This window comes from Eufriesea mexicana, unplaced genomic scaffold, assembly GCF_001483705.2.
Source record: "Eufriesea mexicana isolate 0111107269 unplaced genomic scaffold, ASM148370v2 scaffold8981, whole genome shotgun sequence".
NCBI classification, from domain to species: domain Eukaryota; kingdom Metazoa; phylum Arthropoda; class Insecta; order Hymenoptera; family Apidae; genus Eufriesea; species Eufriesea mexicana.
Window position 1 is genome coordinate 231,460 of NW_016916724.1, and position 20,413 is coordinate 251,872.

Consider the following 20,413-nt stretch of genomic DNA (forward strand, 5'->3'; position numbering starts at 1 on the left):
GTCGCGAAGGGAGCCGGCAGTAGACGTATTAATTGAGGCAACGGCTTTGGAAGTTAACGAAACAGCTTTGTTCCCGCGATTGGCTCCAACGATGGATGGGTTCCCGAGACTTTGTAGCTTTTGAAGTTCCACGTCGGTTATTCGATTGTTTCCTATTGTTTAGATCGAACTGGGAACGAGGAGACACGTTGTCTCGGGGATCAAAATTTCTTTAAATTTTCTCTGTCCGTTCGCTTCGTTGGAATTTTCGGGGAGACGGCTCGGACGTTGCAACGTTCAGTGGCACAACGTTGTCGTGTCAGTGGTGTCATCGTCAACGCGATGCAGCGTGTAACACACGAGCGATCTTTCTGTCGATGGTGTATCCTGTTCGGAAATTTCTGAAGCTTCCCGCACTCGAAACCGAGACAAGAACGGAACGGTGGCTCGATTATCCTTGCTACGTGACAATCACGGATACGCGCATCCGTCGCGCTTGTTACTCGTTCGATATCCTTCTTTCTGATGTAATTTCCATCTCCTTTGTCCCGGCCGTAGCACGTTTCCTGCTTAATGTCGATCTTCGCGCTTTCCCCGCGAAAAATACTCGCCGTAATTTGTAGTTCTGCGTCCTGCATCGAGATACTAGCGCCATCTAGGCCTCTTTACTTCCTAACCGAGTGTTCCGTGCTCAGGTAACGAATCGACATATTCCATCGAATTATTTTCAAATTTCCCGCGCAGTCTCTAAGAGAACACACGCGCTTCGAGATTTCTCGACGCCTTTTCGCAGCTGCTGTTGTTCGATACGGAAACTAATTAATTAAGGACCACGGCCAAGTGTTCTTTCTCCTAGTTTCAAGAAAGATACGCGAACAACCCCTCGGAAACTTTTGTCCCGACGCAAACTTCCTGCGACCGGAGCGTCTTCGACATGAATCACGTTCGATTTTTCCTGGGTCTCGGTCCCGCGTAGAGGATAATTATTAACGAGTAGTTGTAGGGATAGGGGAACGATGTAAGTACACGGTATTAAGTCGAGGAACAAGACGATAGGAAGGATAACGAGATATCGCAGGTTCTTGAATTTAAGTTCGGAAGAATTTTCAGCGTTCATTTCATTCTTCGTTGAATAGACTGCCAAAATGTTTTCTTGTTCAAGAGTTCTAGCCATGGGAAACGATGAAAGAGTTTCACGGTTATTTCGTTCTCGCAACTTGATTTCCTTTCCCCTGTGAAGACAGACCCTGGGAAAGTAGACGACAAGGCAAGCACCCGTTGTTTCTCTTGGCGAAAGGAAAAGCAGAAACGAGTTTCTCTTCGAAAATGTCCCGGTTTACAAGAATTCTCTTTCCTATAGCGATCAGTGAGACGACTTCGTTTAATGCCCCTACAGTCGACAGTGGAAAGTGACGTGTCTCTGACTGCTTACCAAATTTCTCGTACCAGCAGCTGATTTGCCAGAAAGAAATTTAGCTCCACGAAACAAACAGCGGAAATTTATTTTCGTGGACAGGTGTAGGCAGCTATTTTATTTCTCCTATTTATCGTACGAGGATTAAACGTAGTCCTTCGCAGCTGTATTCGCGGTATTTAACGCGTTGAATACTCTCTGCTTCCAGATCTGTTCACGAGGGCCATCCTGTTGTCTGGCAGCGCTCTGTCGTCGTGGGCAGTGGTCGAGGATCCTGTTTCCTACGCTCTGAAAATTGCCAAGGCCGTCAACTGCACCATTCCCGAAGACCTGGTGAATAACAATGAACGGATCGTGGACTGTCTTCGGGATCGTAGCCTGGAGGAACTGATGCAGGTCGACATACAACCACCGACGTTCCTCAGCGCTTTCGGGCCCAGCGTCGACGACGTGGTCATCAAGCCAGACTTCCAGAAGGACCTGTTATCGTACATGGGCCCGGAGTTCCAAGGATTCGGGTAAGAAACGATTATATTCGAAATTAGCTCCCCGTGTCTGTAAATTATTTCGACTTTACGCTCGCCTTCTAATAAGCTAATACCCTCGACTTTTCTAATAACGTTATCATTAACGTACCATGTTACCATGGTGTTGGACCAATTTCTCGGAGCACCTTCACGGAAGTATCGGTAATATTCCCAGAGCATGAAAGGAGATCGTATAGCGTCTTCGTTTCTGGTCTCGGAATTTTATCAAGACCCCATTCGTTAAATGTAAAGCAGATGCGCAACCAGCTGAATTCGCCATAGACATTACCGCGCGGTCCATTAACGCGATTGTAAATGACTCAGGCTTGTTCTACAAAGTCCATTAGCATATTCGATCCCTGGTAGTTGCGTCGGTGTTGCTAGATGCTCGGTGTTATATATTTTTATCGGCGTTATAAACGAACGACGAACGAAACACGTCGTGTCTAATGAAAATGTTACAGCGATGCTTAATATTTCCACGAGCACGTAATTCTCTATTTCTACGATTTTATTAAAATTGTAATATTAAAAACGAAATTAAAGCGAAATAGGGAAATAAATTGAAAGAGAAATTCTTCCAGCTCTTCTACCTGTTATAAGCTCGAGAAAAAATTGTACTTTCTATATCGATATTCGTTTCGCTTCAGGCCACTGCCGAAGAGAGCCGAACACGGAGCTCCAATCACGAGCAACAACAAGTACGATTTGTTATTCGGCGTTACTACCAGTGAGGCACTGTGGAAATTTTCCGAGAGGGACGTACAGCTAGGATTCGAGGGCGAGAGGAGAGACAGGATCATCAGGACGTACGTGAGGAACGCGTACGTGTATCATCTCACGGAGATATTTTATACGGTAAGTGTATTTTATTAATCCGATCGATCAAGTTAACGCAACGACGACCGGAGTGCTTCGTTTGATATTCGAAATTCGCTTTAAAATTTTTACCACTCCCCGGCCCGCCAACGTATTTTTATCCCGATTGCATGGCCAAAACTTGTTTATTAATTTCTCGATTGCCGTCGAACAATAATCGCCTGCTTTAAAAATACGGGACGACGAAAAGAGTAACAGTAAAGAGACCCATAGAGGTCGTAAACGTTCTGCACACGCGATTAAGCGTTTAGCCGCAGCGGCTCGTTCACTTTTCATAAATTTCGATAAGCCAACGATTTCGAAGATTATTTCACGGCATGAGTTTTCATAATGCTCTCTGGGAATAATTTGTCGCGTATTCGCGGCGCAACTACCGGCCATCTGTCTGAAAAATATATCCGATATACGCGTCTGCTTATTCATAATCGCCAACTGTTATCTAACTACGAATGGCCCGTTAATTGTCCCGCCAATTTCGCTATCGAATGGCGGAAGGCTCGGGCCGAATTTTGTTCAAAATTCCGTCACAGTGTCCTTTGCTTCGCTGTTTCGTTGTTTAGCTCAGAGAGTAAATATTTTCCACGGAAAAATTTCTCGCTTTTGTCTGTCGCTTTGTTGTGCGCGCTTTGAAAACTGTAATCAAATAAGGCGGAATTTGAAATTGACCGAGTTCGAAATCAAATTTTTCAAAATTCGATCGTCGGTCTTTGCCGCGTGTTTGAAACTATGCATCGAAGGTTGTGATACGAAATAAAGCAATAAAACGGAAAATCAATATTCGGTAGTGAGGAGGATCAATGCGGAGATGGCAAGAGATGTGTTTGAACGAAGACACTACCCCGTGAATCACCGAATCTACTGTGTTTTATTCGTGATACAAAGTATATCGCGGAAAGTCACAAAGATGCACTCGTTTCTGTAATTCTAACTCTAGACTGCGCTTCAGTGCTCTATTCGAATTCTCAACTAATTCGAACCCTGTTCTGTACTGCTCCACTGATTCCCTCGACTAACTTGATTAAATCCTGCTAACTCCCTTGACTCCTGGACGCGGGCCTTTTAAACCTGTCCAAAAGACAAGCGCCCCCCAGAAGGAGAAGGAACTCACCCCACTCCAAGGTCAGTGATGGAAGAGACTCCTCCTTCCGGGTAAGGTCCTCCTAACCCCCATGATGATCCTTCCCGCGGCTACGTCACCCTTGGTTTACGACCTGGAAAGTCGGGGTCGCTCGAGGCCAGCTCACCTGGCCTGGCCCCGACCTCCTGCGGCCCATTCGTCTGTCAGATTCCCTGAATCGGGCTTTCGAACGACGCCTCGTGTCCGATGACCCGAGGTAATAAAGATCACTGACAAATATACACAATCGAACACCGAATAATAAGCTATACAGCACTTGGGACTTGGCTGTTAAAAGGTCCTTCCGTGTCTCTTAAACCTGGCGCATTGTTCCACACAGAGCATTGTTCAGCTCTCGGGCCCTAAAAATATCCTACAATAGGCAATTTTATTATTATCTTTATATAGGCAATTTTATTATTAGTATGTTGTCGATGGAAACGAAAACGACGAAAATGCTCGTATTTCCTGCTGGTACATCATAACAGAAAAACAGGAAGAACGATATCGAATGAACATTTTTCGCCATTCGCAAAAATCGTTGACAATTTCTCTCGATTAATAACATGACGTGAATAAATTAATTTTTCGCTTCGTGTTGCTCGATTTGTCGATTTTTCAATTTTTTTTCAATTTCTTCGATTTTTCAATTTCAAATTGCTTCGGAATCGAAACAAAATATGTATTTTTATTTTATATCTGTCCGATTGCTGTGTACTACAGCTTCTTCAGCTTTTTCATTTGCAATACAATTTTTGCCGAAGAAAATTCATTATTATTTTCGATTGATTGAACCAGGTGGTGAACGAGTATACCGATTGGGAACGCACGGTGCAGCATCCGGTGAATACGAAGGACGCCTGTGTCCAAGCACTAAGCGACGCCGAAATCGTCGCGCCATTAGTGCAAACTGGTGATCTTTTCACCCTGAGACACACGAAGAAGTCGAATAATCCGCACATCGCGCCGATTCCTGAAAGCGAGAAGGAGCCGATGCCCAAGACGTATTTCTACGTGTTCGACTATCAAATGAAGTACGGTGACTATCCTCAGGTAAGTGGTCGTTTTCTTACATGCATATATAAGAACAAAATTAGCAAGCGAAATCGCAACAGCCATACGTACGAGATATTAAAAAGCTGTGTACGTTGAAATTTACCTGAAGTTAGAAAAGACATAAGATTTAGGAGATTGGTCGTTTTATAGTCGACTATAACGTTAAATAATGTTTTCTCTTGAAATTCATAGGGGTGTATACGAATTTATTATGGCATATATCCTGAACCCGCGTTATCGGCGAACCATCAACAACGACTGGACGAGTCATTGATATTCGCATATTCGATTATAAACTATTTAACAGAGTATTATAAAGTACACGACTTTACGAGATAATTAGAGTCGAAACGCATCTGCGCTCGCGCGCTTCCTCTCCACATGCCGCGGATAAATTAAACCCGCGAAACGCCATTAATAACTCGATTGCTACGGCCAAACTGTACACTCCGTTCCTATCTTCCATGATGGTCGGTATATCTTCTGGGGGAATTACATTTTATTCTTTCGATTAAAATGTTGCTAGAATATATATAAATCTCTCCTATTCGATCCCTGATTCGAACACGTACTGTTATATCGAATGAAAAATATCCGGGTTTAATTTCGCGTTGCGCCTATCGTTTCGCGGCTAAAGATGAAATTACGAAGAGTAATCGCGTGTATGGCGACAGCGTGTGGGTGAGTTACGTCGCTTCGAAATTTAATATGCCACTCGTCAGACTTGTTTCACGAAGGAATGCGACAAATTATCCGAGCTCGTTTGTTCCATTCCACGGGATATGAAAAAATCCTCGTTCCCTCGTGAGCAGTCGGCGACAAGACTAGATAAAGCAGGGAGATGGCGACGATGGAACGATCCTACGGTCTTGGGGTTTTATCGCGATAAACAGATGCTGAGAGAGCAAGATATCACGGGGAGTGTGGCTAACGTTTGTGATTATGAAAATTTGTCAACCGTGGGTCCGTGCAAGGAAAATTTCGCTTTTCCTATCGTCGCGAATTTCCCATCAGCTCGAATACACGGAATATTAAACTACGCTCCAAGGAAGCCATTTTTCTCCTTTTTTGTTTTTTTTTTGGGGGGGGTTCTAACATATCCTCGATATCAAATGGAAGCATTAATGAAATATAATTATATCCGTGTGCACGCGTTATAAATGCAAGTTGGCAATTTGAAGCTAGTCATTTTTAATTAACAACTCGTTTGATAAAATTAATTTGTATATGTCTGTCGTATCCTCCGTGTTGCTCACCGTTGTTGAAAAAAGCCGAATTGCGTCGCGAACTGTACCTGCGTTTGTAATTATTCAATTTATATTTTGTCATTGCCCCTTGTCCCGTTTGCTTTCCATGCGAAGAATAATGAAATGTCTACATTAAAATTAACGGTTTAAACGCGCGATAAATATTAATTTTGTAAACATTTGTAAAATTTTTAACTTTTCAATCTCCCTTCATTCGAATTTCTCGATATTTGTTTCACCGTATGGACACCGACGATTCCATATTTCGTAAGATAGAATTGACAAACTGTTTTCTATATAGAATTTCTGAACGAGATACGCGCTCGTTGTTTAATAAATTACTCTCGGCATAATAAAATTTAATTAATTTCGAGTTCATTAATTAAACTGGACGATACAATTATTTGCCTTCCTTTTATAATTGTCAGTTCCTTTTTGTTTAAATGGACATTTAATTACTGCGAAAATGATTTATTCGCATGCGATTAAATATTAAGCTGTTCGCTCGTGACTCGCGATTCAACTGCCGTCACTGATCGATACAGGTGGAAGTATTTTTATATTGCAAATCTTCCACTCCTTTTACTCTTTTCTCGCTTCTTATCATAAACCCTTTTCGAGAATAAATCTAACCGTGTGAGAGAGAACAGTATAGGAGAGTCGAGTTCCCTTAAGGATACGCGAAAGAAGGGTTGGGAAAGCAAATATTGTATCGACGCCATACCTCTCGTGTCACCGACTGACAGATTCGAGAGGTGGCCAAGATGTCGTCACTGAGCAATTTTTTTTCATCTCCTCGAGGAGAGTTTCTCAACTGTTGATTTTCGAGATGAAAAGACCCCGACGTAATAAGACGTTTCCGAGTGTAGAGCGGCAAGCTCAAATATTGTGCTAGAATCAAGAAAACGAGATAATAAAATATCATGAACTGTAAACAGAAGTCGTGACTCGTTTCCCGAGGAATTATTTTTTCCCTTCTTCCATCCTTTTTCCACTGAGCATACACGTCCGTGGATAGGCTGACGGGAAAGCACGGACGATACTGTGGAACGCGTTTATTAAAGTGAAACTTAATTTAGCCTCTGGCCGGTTCTAATGCAAAAGATATCTGGCATCCGGTAAATCATTCGCTCCGAGTGACTGTTGCAATTTCCGATTTAACGTCGATTCCTATTCTGGATGCCAGTGTCAGTGTTTTAGCGCGTAAAGCACGGAGAAGTAAGATATCGACGTTTGCACGACCTTCGGTGGAAAATATTGCCAGATCAATAACACGGTGGCGTAGAATTCGAACTGGACCGACTTTCGATCCACTGTGTGTCCATTAGTTATGGCTTTGTCGCATGAAAAATGCGACTCGTAGAGCACTATCTTCCATTCCGATCATCTCGTCGAAACGAGATTCCTTTGCTTCTTCCTTTTGTTTACTTTTTATTATTTATTTTTCCACTTTTTTCGTGTAAAAATAAAAATGTCGTAAAACCTTCATGTAGCCGCGGAAGATCGTGTTCGACGGTTGGATTTCGCCCATAGATCGTTAGCTGATCAAAAGGGAAAATCGGCACACGAGATAGATCCAGCACGGTCCCCCTTTTGAGATACGAGTTAGATTTATAACGGGCTGGTAACGAATTTTACCGCGGTATAGAGTTGCATCGATTCGGTGATAAGATTAGCGACTGATAAACAGCTCGGCTACATGCATTTCTGCGACACCAACGCCAGCAATTTTTGCGCCTGTACCGGTGTCGTCGTGTTACAAGCTTCCGTAATACCTGCAAAATCGTCGGCACAATGCATTCGCGTTCTACAAAATTGTTTACTATTCCGAACGTGTGCGCGGAAACATACAAATGTTGTTTAAACGATGACTGGACACGTTACATCCGCTGTTTCCCTTGAAATTTATTAAATCATTTGTTGAAATTTTTACCTAAAATATCAAAGCTTTCCGCTATCCTTCCTATCCGTTATATATTTTATTTTTCATGCTAGCGTTTCTGTTGATTTTAGAAATTATTCAGTACCGTATGCGCGCGATAAAACATCGGTGTAAGAGACATATTGATATATCAAAATGTTATATATGTCTAGGCGAGGTTATCCAATAAATGTCGAAGTAACGTAGTGATATAGGTGTCCGAATACGAACCCTAAGATATCAGCATGGAATCCCTCGGTTTTTACTCATTTACGTATTTTCCTCCGCGAATTTTCACTCGGATTCGATGCCCTGTTATTTAGAAATAGCCGAACATATGGGAAATAATTGTTAAAACGTTACTCGGTCTCCAAAAAAGTTTTCAATCAATTCCTTCGCGCTAAAAAGGTCGTCGATAAATGAAAAAATAACGTAAACGCGATATAAACCGTGATTGGTGAATTTTAGGTTGTAATCGAGCGACTCGCGCAACAACTGAAACGCATACCGTCATTAGGATGACAGTTGAGAAACATGGGTAACACGCTGGGAATACTTAAGTGACACAGTAACAAGCTACAAATTGAGTGGCCCATTTCGCAATGGTGTGCGTGTGTGTGTTAGTGGTTGAGAGAGAAAGAGCGAAAGATATACTCACGCTTGATAAAAGTTATTCGCGCTCGTGTCCATCAGCAACTGCGTTGGATAATGTGTTAGTGGTTGAGAGAGAAAGAGCAAAAGATATACTCACGCTTGATAAAAGTTATTCGCGCTCGTGTCCATCAGCAACTGCGTTGGATATGCGAGAACACTATGAACTGATTCGCTGAGACGTGAAACGCAACGAAGACAACATCCTCTGTGCTTTTTAATCGCAATAATTTGTCGAAAAGCTGCAAACATCGGGCAAAGCGCACCTTAAATATTCTACTGCATACATGTCGATATTAACGCTTGCGCCGGCGTTGTTTAAATTGTTACATCCGCAGTGTTCCGTGCGTGAATCAGCAATGCGAAACGTAAATATTCTCGGTATAAATTACGAAGTTTGTTGATTGCACTTCATTGCTCGATCGGTAATCACGGACGCGTATACTTGTGAACCAGAGTGGAAATTGTGCTGTATCGTACTAGTCGGCGTGTTTATTTGGAAAAGTTCGATAGATTTGTTTTCCGATGATGATAAGACTCGTGAAAAATGACGGAATATAAATAAAATGAAAATGCACGTTGATAGAAGAATATACACGTATACGTGGATATACTTACACGGTAAAATGAAATGCAACGTGAAGATGGGAATAACAGGAGATAATTGGAGTACGTAATAAATAGCGATCTGAAACTCGAATTAATCGGTCCCATTAGTATTTATCGATATATTTTCCACGTGCTGGAAGAAAGTATAGCAACCCCATGACCCGCAGGTGATTTTCGATGCAGCGACTTAGCCGCTCATAAAATCTGCAGTTCCAATTTACCGCGACATCTTTGCTCGCGATGCAGCATCTTCGAACAATCCCTCGAAGCCATGTTTGTCATAACAGCGGAGGATGCCATTAATTTGCTGTTGTAGATAATTTTTTCGTATTTGTTTGAGAATATTTTTCAATCAACAAAGTATTCGATAAAACGATGTCTCGCTGTGAAATTGTACTGGCAATTAGCTGCAGGTATATCAACAGCATGATAAATCTTATACCGTAGATGATTAAGGATACAATAGCGACATTTGCGGGATTACGGTAAGAGAAGATCGCGAAAAATGTGTAATTTATAAAATAAAATTGTAGAGCATACATGCACGCGTGCATTTAGAGAATTGAAAGGCATTGAAATTTAGCGAATACGAATAAATGAGACATTAAAGTTTTGAGGGACGAAACAGGTTATGGCGGAGGGAAACATGGAATGATGTATTACGGAATAAATGAGATACTCAAATGTTGGAGCGTGAGATACGGACGTTGCGGAATTAACGAACTAGAATTTACGAAGCTTCAATATCTCGTTAGTTTTCGTCCTGTCGTGTTGTAATATTACAGCTGCGTAAAACACTCGAGTACTTTGGCCATATGAATACGCACTGTAATTTGAGTATGATGATAATTACTTGCGAAATTGATATGAAAAAATTCTTCGCGATTTGTTGATTTTGAGCTACTATTTGATACGGTTACGTCGGTGATAGTTTAGTTGTTTGCGGAAGTATCGAAAACGTGTTTAAGTGGAAAATATTAGAAGTGCAATTATTAACTTATTTTATACATTGTACATGCAAAGGGTGTTTCATATATCTTTCCTTTGTCTCGCATACTTTTCCATAATAATTAGTTTCTTTTTTATTTCGACAGTGTATTAGTCACGCTCGCCACTCTGCCTGGAATTTCATTGGGGTAAAAGAAATTACATTAAAATTTCAAAAGGAGTTTTCAAAACCGTACCTTCACATCGTTGATCAAGAATATACGATATTTCAGCCGGGATAAAAGTGATAGTCGATTTTTGTCTGATATATAAGTGAACGTAGGACTAGGTGGAATACAAAATTGTTCGAGTATTTTCCGTCGAGGAGATAAAGGAAAGTGTCCTCTTTACTTCCCTTTTTGTTTTATTTCAATATCTCTATCCGTTTCCGAGATATCGCGCCTGAAAGTGCAGCGTCTACGCGCTCAGATTGTGAACGACGGCTGACACATTGACCTACATTTTTTCGCGGAGATCGTAGTAGTAGTAAAAATACGCTGATTCTGTGTTTGCGACTGACCAACGCACTGATAGCTAGCTTGCGATAGGTTAGTAACGGAGCGCGAGTGAAAGGTCCGAGAGTGTGACAAGGACAGCATGAGCGGAGCGATCGAAATTACAAGTCTCTTTACACGACGATATCTCGAGAACCAGACGTTCGATCGAGATGAATCTTTAACCAGTTTAAAGAGGAAGCTTGCGAGCTTCTGGCGACATGCCTTTCATTTAAATATCTTAAAAATTCACGTCGTGAGAGCCCGGTAAACTTTTGACAATTTCAATACGAGTTTCGTATTTAATGAAACATTGTTTTAAAGCACATACGAATAGTTTCGCGGTAATTCTGTTAATTAATCTCAAATACAAGGTTCTGCAGATTTTTCGGATAATTATAATGAATGTAAATTCATGAATTGCATACTATAACATGTAACACATGTACACGCAATATAAAGTTAATTTATATTCTGCTGTATTTACAACTTCCAATTTTCCGATTACCTAATCAATGGCCAATCGCAATTATGTCAAAAAGGGAAGTATTTTCTGTGCCCTTTGCCTCTTTTTTCCTATTAGATCGCGAAGAAATTTTATTTCCATTCCGTCATGCAATCGGGTGGTGTTTCTATAGCGACGTTGTGTTGTTGGCAACCGGAGCTGTCTATAAGCATAGTGAGGGCATTGTAACCCTTAGTCAGCTCTCAACCCTCGAAGCTGGTGCATCTGAAACGTCGACGCCTCTAGTTTTCATTACCTATTCAGGAAATAGCAAAGAGCGTACATTTTATTTTCTTCGACTTGGTGTTCAAATTAAACGAAAGTTTATTGCACCAGCCTTGGCTGAACGAAATTCGAGAAGGAAGTCGATTTCCTGCAGAGAATCATAGGATTAAGTTTATCGATAATTATAATATACGTGAGTATACGAAGAATCTGTTTCACAATTATCCTTGTGATACGAAGTATCCTCATCCGTTTCACGATAATTACTTTGGGCAACAACAACGGGTTATGTATATTAATTTCGATTACCAAAGACTCTTAAATGGATATTAATACGAGCGGAAAGTAAATGAAATGATCACGATAATTCTGAATTCGCAATCGGACATCACGAGTATTGCCCAATGATCTGTTATTATCTGGAAATGATTCTAACGATCAGTCGTATTGATGAGTTTATTGATCGTCGATGTTCTTGTGCAATTGCCTCTTAAATAGATTTTACAGGCGTGGTTATCAATTTAATAAATACCGTGGCATTTATGTGCAACAGAAATCATGATTTTGATTGTTTACGTGCATTGTGTGATTCGTTGATATTGCAGCATCATTCAAGAATAATTCTCGCAGCACAACAATATGGCGATACAGTTTCCAAATGGCATAAATATGCATTAATTTAATTACACAGAAATTACGCAATTGTATGACATTTTTGTATAACATCTTATATTCTGTTATTATATTATGTAATTATAAATAAATTAACGTCTTTCATTGCAGGAAGTGGTTCATGAAATTATTCATGTATACGATTCGTTCGGTATATTATTCGAACTTTTAATTTTATTCGTCGCGAACGTAAATTTAAAGTACAATAAATTGTAGCGAAAAATCGATTAATTTTTATATTACACTTTTGTGCGATACAGGTAATTCGATCGTAATAAAATTGAATCAATTTGCACACAGTAGAAAAACGCGATCAACGAATGGAAAAATAGGGAAAAAATACACAGGTGGTTACGTGTAATCACAGCATTTATACAGCGAAATTGGTTTACCATGTTTCACCCGGTGAATAAATGGACCCGATTTTAATTATTAATCGCACTTAAACGAAGTAAATTAGGAACGACGTATTGCAAAGATTTTCTTTTCTATCCTAAACGTAACATCGAAAAACACGTGTACTTTAGTAGTCGCGTAATCAAGACACAGAGTTAACAATGAAGAGGGAAACTTCATTCCAGAGTTTCTAGAGCTTCTAGAGCTTTTGTGTTATCTAACATTAAATTGGTGTCAATTAAAACGGTGATTATGAAACCCTGTAACAAATTAACAATGTCTTCTACCGATGTGAGTCTGTGCATCTCATAGAACACGCACAGCACACACGATAATCGTATGCCGCGAACGCAACAAGCATTGTGGTTACGAAATACAACACGATGCGTGACAAAATCGTGCGGTATCAGCATAGAACGCGTACAATTAGGACGTAATTACAGTTACGCAATATCCTCGGTTTAATTGGTCCACAGTACCGAGTCGATACTACTATACTTCACCATTCTGTTTACGACGATTCGCGACAGCATGGATTCCGTCATAGAAATGGACACGTCCACCTTCCTCGACGTTATCCTTGCATACTAAGTAATACTAAAATACACGAACACGAAGTAGTGGAAGCCAATTTGCAGCATCCTTAGGTAAAAATATTATTTCATATGTCGACTGTTTAATTTTGCCAATCTTTTTTTCTCTCTTCCTCTTTTATTTACAGAGTTACTTATCGACCCGAACATGTCGTTTGTCACACACGCGAATTTCTTAAATTGCATTTCGTACGGTGTCATAAATCTTTGCACGAGGAGCAATAGTAACTTTTCACTTTTCACTAGTTCCGAGTACCAGCATCCGCAGTAGTTAAACGTTCGATAAAATTAATTTCTTCTTTGACATAGAAAATTTCTTATCACTGAAAAATTAACGTGTAATTTTCTTTGCAATTTAATTCCGTGAAATTTTGATAATCCTTTAAAAACACGTCGTTGCTGTTCTCTTATAATCTCTGAGCAGGCTGTATAACGACAAATACAGCAAGGACATACTGACACGAACAGATGGTGCAAACGAATACTTTTCGAAAATCCTGCACTTTGTATTTGTTATTTTAACTGTATAGATAAGATCGTAATTCCAAATGTACCTGATGATTCGAAAATGGCGCGTGTCTTTGATGACGTTGATCTCGTAGTTCATTCCAGCTCAAAGGTGAAAACGCGACTGTGATCGGTCGTCCTCTGTCTCTCAAAAAATATTTCCCTCGAATTTACCGTGATCCCCGGACACGTCGATTATGATCGAGGTACATGAGATAAATACGGGCTGCACGGCGTACGCAACACCTTGAATTTCTCGTTATTTTCCCCGGCTAAGCAATATACGTCGGGCTATTATATTTTTAGCACGAACACCGGTCGCAGGAGCTTGGTACACATGTTGGTTACAATGTTATCGGTAGGGGGAAATTTTTATGAAAACGTCGGCTATAGAGTTTACCATAGTTTTGTTTGCCTTTTGCACACACGGTTAAATTACCTGTTTCGAACCGATCCCCTGCCATACTCGGCAATTACGTGACCCGCTAGACAGTTATCGCCTGTTTAACAGCTACTGCGGGTGTTTTATTTTTTCTATTTTTATTTTATTTTATTTTATTTCTATTTTTTCTTCAAACGAGCATGTCGTAACATAATTGTATCTGAAGACAGCGTACTTCCTTGCATGGAAAACAGTACCTTCATCGTCGTTTCGCGACTTCGCGGTTCATTCTTGAGGGTTTCAGATAGATCTCGGTGTCGAACGTCGATTATGGATAACGAAAAGATTCATCGTATCTTTGTCTACGTGCGATTAACGTATTTCGCGTTGATAGATTGTGAATATTTCTAGAATAAATTCGACATTAAATTGACAACAAATTTGCAACTAATGAACGCGACGGGTCGCTAGTTGCTGATTGTGAAACGTGTCAAATTGTGTCAATTCTATTTTCAATTTCGCACAATTATTACAGTCCCATGTGCAGGCTGAATTTTTGAAATATACATATTTGGAAATATAACGTGATGACAGGTATACAGATAAACGCACCATTGCGTCTTTTATATCCACGCCATTGCTTCTCTGCAGCATTAGTTATAGATGAAGTGCGAAATAATATTTTATTTAAATGCAAATTCGTGCTGTTGTTCGCGGTTTCAGAAATATGTTATAAATCGCGAAACGTAATATCATAATGTTATGTATTCCACCAATATTTTTTGCATATTATGCAAATATTTGAACAGGCGGAGGCAAAGGGAATTCTATTAATGCAATATTTTATTCGTTCAGGCATCATACTGATGAAAATATCGATACATTACAGTTAATAAAATTCAGCACATGACACCTCGGTGTATCAACTCAGAATATCGGTGCGCATGATCTTATGTCCTGTGCTGCTCGGTACAGAAGTGTGTGCAACATAGTGAAGCAGAAAAACGAAAATTGAATTTAATCAGAAAATTTGTACGAGACGTGCTTCTCGATAATTGACGAAAAATTGGTAACAATCGTAGGAAACGTATGACGCATATTCCATATATTTATCACGAGTATACCTTGTTGTACGTCTCGAAGGACGTAATAAACATTCCAAAATGGCAAAGTAACAATGTTCAGATGAGTTTTGCATTATAATCCGAAACGTTTTTTGAATACGAACAGGTACTCGTCTGGGCAAGAACTGTAATTCCACGATCTCTATGATCATCGTTATCACGATCATTATCAGAATTAATCCGACAGTTCAGAGAAATATGAATACGAGCACGCTCAGGCAAACGCGTTTCCACCGAAAATACCACTCACGTGTAAAATACACCACATAGAGATGCCCATCATGGATATATTTTTTCCACGTGTTCTCATCGTCGGTAAATTTCAATTCATCTCATTGCTGATTAATGCGCGTAAACATTTCTCTTGTCCGAAAATGCGCATAAAAATGACGAAAGCTCTTCGATTTTTTATTTTTTTATTTCGTAATTTGTAATGCATGGCTAATATTTCACAGATACATCGATGGTCTCGAGTACCAAAGGTACAGAGTAAATGACATATTCGATATTGTTTTCTGCGAGCATCGGCATCCAGATCTGTAGGAAATAAAGTAATCGTAATAAGTGGCAGGTAGAGAATACGAGTAAGAAAAACTGATACATCCTTTCGCGAATTGCTTCAGCCGATAGGTGCGATAAATGGCAACAAGTGGTTAGTAAAGAAACTCGATACGAAGATAATACCTGATACAGGCTGTATGGGGACATGAACACGCAGGCGAAGCATTTGTTTATCCTTTGTTCCTTACTGCCTGTACACCGACTAACTTACAGCGAAATCGAACGTAGCGATAGCAATGACTATTCAACGGCGTCGTTGACAGGAATTCGCGAAATTTGCAAGAATCGATGTATACGACAAAGGAAACACCGGGCAAGAGCTACATCAGCCACCCTCCTCGCGTATGGCATAATTTATTCGGCAGATTTACACCTGCGACACTTTAAGCCCTTTGTTATCATAGTCCTTTACAGTACGCAGCCATTAGAGTAATACCGACTCTGAAAGTGGCGCGGTGTTTACGTAATTACGCTCACTTACTTTCCACTCCATGGAAACTACTTTCCTTCCCTTTCGAGACATTACGTGTCCACATTCTCACGTTTGATTGACAGGGGACGCGCGATGTAATACGCTTCGCGGAAAGCAGTGGCGTTGGCTCGAAGTTGGGCTGCTTTTTACGGGGTTTGGTCGTCCATGCGAGTTTCAGCTAAAGTGCGAAGTTGTTCGAAGTGCAGCGTCCATTATACTCATACAGATATTGTTTTGTTTCTGTCGTGGAAACGTAGTCGTTGCGAGTGACTGTATTTCGTTGTTCAGTATGATTGAAGAGCGCCGCGCACGTTGCAACCCCAAATGAAGTTGCAACTTTTGGCGAGTCGTGCGAGTGGATAATGTTGTTTAAATTCGACAATTACGCGTCCATTACGCTCTCTGCTACTTTACCGTAATAACGCCCGTGATAAATTTAGGTGCGCGAAAAATTATTTTTGCAATCCGGATGATCCGCGACTAATTTTCTGAAAAATATTTCTATAAATCTACGATACCATCCGCATCGAATGCTCGAGACAAAGCGTTCAAAGATTCATGGAATATCGTTAGAGACTGCGTGATAAAAACGGGAGTCAATAGAATAGAAAGATTTCAATTGAACCGCTTTTCAAACGATCTCACGACTGCTTGCTTTTTAAGCAAATCGAAATATCAGGACGCGGTTATTGTTCAGTCACACGGTAACTTGAAATCAATCGTGTCTCCGTGGAAGGGAGGGGTGGCTTTATGTCGGTTATTTTTTCGAGAACAATGGATAGCGAACGCTCGTAACGCGCGTATCCCTACAGCCACGTTTCGCGTGGCTTTTTGTGAATCGAGGGCTCGTAATAATTTGCTGTCACCGCGGACGAGTAACTCTGTTTCCGTTTCGCATCCCCATTGTTTTCGCGCCACTCTGCCGGTTTGTTTAAACTTTCACCCCCCGTGAAATATTCCCGAATTATTTGTCAAATAAGTTGCTGCGCACTTGTTGCGGTTATCGAATGCTTCGACACCCGGGTCCCTAGTTGTGTTTTTCGCACTTGTCCTTCCCATAAATAACGTCCACGCAAATAATGCTGTCCGTCGTTACGAAGTTTGCTATACCGCCATCGCTGCACCCGCATGCGCGACGAATCTTCCGCGAGTGTGATTTTTGATCGGGAGGGTGGCCCGAAACGTTCACGGTATATCGAGCCGATCAGAGAAGCGTTACGTGTCACGGTGGAACAAGGATCGTCCTTCCTTTCCATCGGTGAAATTTCGGTTCGCCTAATGATCCTCGACAAGTCCGCAGGATGATGACTTGGTAGAATCGGTGAATAATAATTGAAACACCAACGGATCAGTGAACCCCTGCGATGCGAAACCGGGGGGGGGGCGAAATCGCGCGTGGCTCTCGCCGAGAAATTCAATCGACGGATTCAGCCAGCGACCTCTGGATACCTTCCGGCCGAACGAGTTCAACCTCGGATATGAATTGCCCGCAAGCGAACGCGCGTGTACAGACAGGACGAAATAAACTTTGAAATGAGTTTAAAACTCCGGATTGTTAAGCGAACAGACGGCGGGTTGTTATCTTCCGGAGATGGGGTGCAGCGGCTAAGGGTGGATGCGGACGAGGAGAGGGCTCGCAAGACGGCTGCTTGTTAATCTTGGGAAATTATATTTGCGTCTGCGCGTCTACCGTCTGAGAATAAACAATCCTCTGGCTTAATTGCGTGCTGCGTCTCTGGTAATCGTTGGCATAAGGGCAGACGGGGGTTGCCTTCGATTTCGTGTCGAGTTAAATGGCATTAAATCAGGGCTGCTGACGGTAAAGATAATTTCGCGCGACAACGATAGCGTTACCCCCGAATTTCGATTATAACTTTTCGTACAGGAATTAGTCCACATTGCGAGCTACCGTGTCTGACCTGCGATTGATCTTTCTACTTAACGTGAATCGCATACGCTCCACTCGAACCTTTCCATTCGCGCCGTTCTAGTACTTTTCTTTCTTTAACTTGGGCTATAAACAGGCGTGGAACTCGTGGCACGCTTCGCGGTTCAAACACGAGAAGTACGAGTCAGATTGTACATTCATCTTGTACGCTTTACGAGCCAAACGTAAGGAACACGTATCAGACTCGTGGTAAATTTCACGGACCCAGCATAGCACGAGTCTCGCGAACTGCTGCAAAAGTCTTCGCGTGAACAACTTTGTCACAGACCGTGGTATACACTGCCATGGTCTGAATCATGCTACGGGAGGTTAATTTGGGAGACATAAGATCCACGCGAGGTGAACAGAGAATCGCTGGAAAATATGTTAAAGAATGATTCTTGCGTTATTCGTGTTACGTTGTAATATATTATTTTTCATTTCGATGATTGGAATAGAAGACAATGAAAATGGCGGTTTCCACTGCTCTAGTGAACAAGATAAAATTTCACATTGTTCCAGCGCCGTCAAAACTGTACCTGCCTCTGTTATTGATTCCTCCCCAGCTGCGATTCACGCATTGAAATTACAGGGGTGTTTGTACCGCGAATGAAATCACAGTTAAAAGTCATGCATAATTATCTGCGTGCTCTGTAAATAATTATAATGGGAAATGATTATTATCTATCGTAAATACCGAGGATGCGGCTCATCTCTGAAAATTATAGAATTTCATTTGGAAACCTTTGTCATTTGCAAATTTTTATACAGTAAATTACGATATTAATATCCGATACGTAACGTTTGTTCAGTCTTTAATTATCTCAATCACTTATTTCATTTACTAATCGTCTCTGTAATTTTGCATAATTTATAACGCAGATTGATCAGACACATCGCTCACGAATTTATTATTATATAGCGCGCTGGCGAAATATTTTGATGGATCGTTTCGAGACGAAAGCAGCAACGAATAAACGACGAAAACGGAATGGATAATGTTGGAGGTGGTTGGACGACAAATTTTTCAAAGCGCAGGAGAGAAAATTGGTTTCTCATGGCTGCTCGATCCGTCCGCCACTCGAGTATACCGACTTTCCCGACTCCGTGACAGCCTCTGTCTTAATATAACGCGAACTGCCGTCATAGTAGCACCTCGTTCCATCATCGGAGATGTTGAGTAGATAAGATCGTACGAAAGCGGATTCGTAAGCGGGTATTAGACCGATTTACCGGAAAATATGAAACTTAGCGGTGAAATTCGTGCACCCGCGTCGAAAGTAATAGAGACGTTGGTGAAACAGCGTCCTTTGCAGTGTACCACTTCGGGACTGCCCATTAGAACTCCATTCCAATTCCAATTTGCGCTAAATTGTTTGCAGAAGCGATCGTCCTTTCTTCTGTCGTTCACCGACGCTCCTGTCCATTCCCGTTTTACTCCTTCGCCTGTCGTCGTCGAGCAGATCCTCGATTGTCGGTGCACCGTGGCATTCGATAATAAGGAAATTGATCGATTATGTCGGTAGACGGATGAGAAACGAATTAGAACGACATCGCGAAGGAAAGCGTAATCCACCGAAAGTTATCGCAAAATTATATCTGTCGTGGTAAGCAGCAACGCTGCGTATCGCGATTTTCAGGAAATTCTTCTTTGTTAATTGCGTCGCGAAACGTGATATTTACACATTTGTGGGAAAAGAATGGGGGAAACACGAATATCGTGTTTTCGAAGAAATTGTGCAATTTTAACGAATGGTAATAAGAAGAATTAATTAATCGAGCAAAGAGGAATTGTGAAAATTCGTTCAAGTTCGTCTTGCTTAATCGAACGTTCCGTTGTAAATAAGAATATTACACTCCAGTAATTAAAATAAGGTTAGCTGAGGAACATTTGTCGTGAATTTGATTTTCCACGAATTTTGCCATCATCTTATATCCTTCTTTAAGGAATATTGAAGATTCACGGGGATACAGTGCAACAATAAAAGAAACTAAACAAGGTTGATGACAAAAATGAGGAAAGAGCAAAAGGAAAATAGATTCGTGTCGAGTCGTAAAAGATTTGCGTATAGATTAACGCTGAAGAATCAAATCGGCTACAATGATATTTAACCCCTTGCACTCGAGAGGTGAGCTTCAGTCACCATTTCATAAAATTTGGAAGATCG

General features: G+C 41.1%; 1 protein-coding gene across 1 annotated transcript in view; it reads left to right on the forward strand.

Moving 5' to 3' along the window:
* Positions 1–20,413, forward strand: part of NLG-4 (neuroligin 4) — a 232,028-nt gene that overhangs the window by 123,966 nt on the left and 87,649 nt on the right. Inside the window, exons 4-6 of the mRNA XM_017907757.1 lie at positions 1,602–1,911; positions 2,571–2,778; positions 4,715–4,969. Coding sequence (XP_017763246.1) covers positions 1,602–1,911; positions 2,571–2,778; positions 4,715–4,969 — 773 coding nt within the window. The remainder of the gene's footprint in view (positions 1–1,601; positions 1,912–2,570; positions 2,779–4,714; positions 4,970–20,413) is intronic.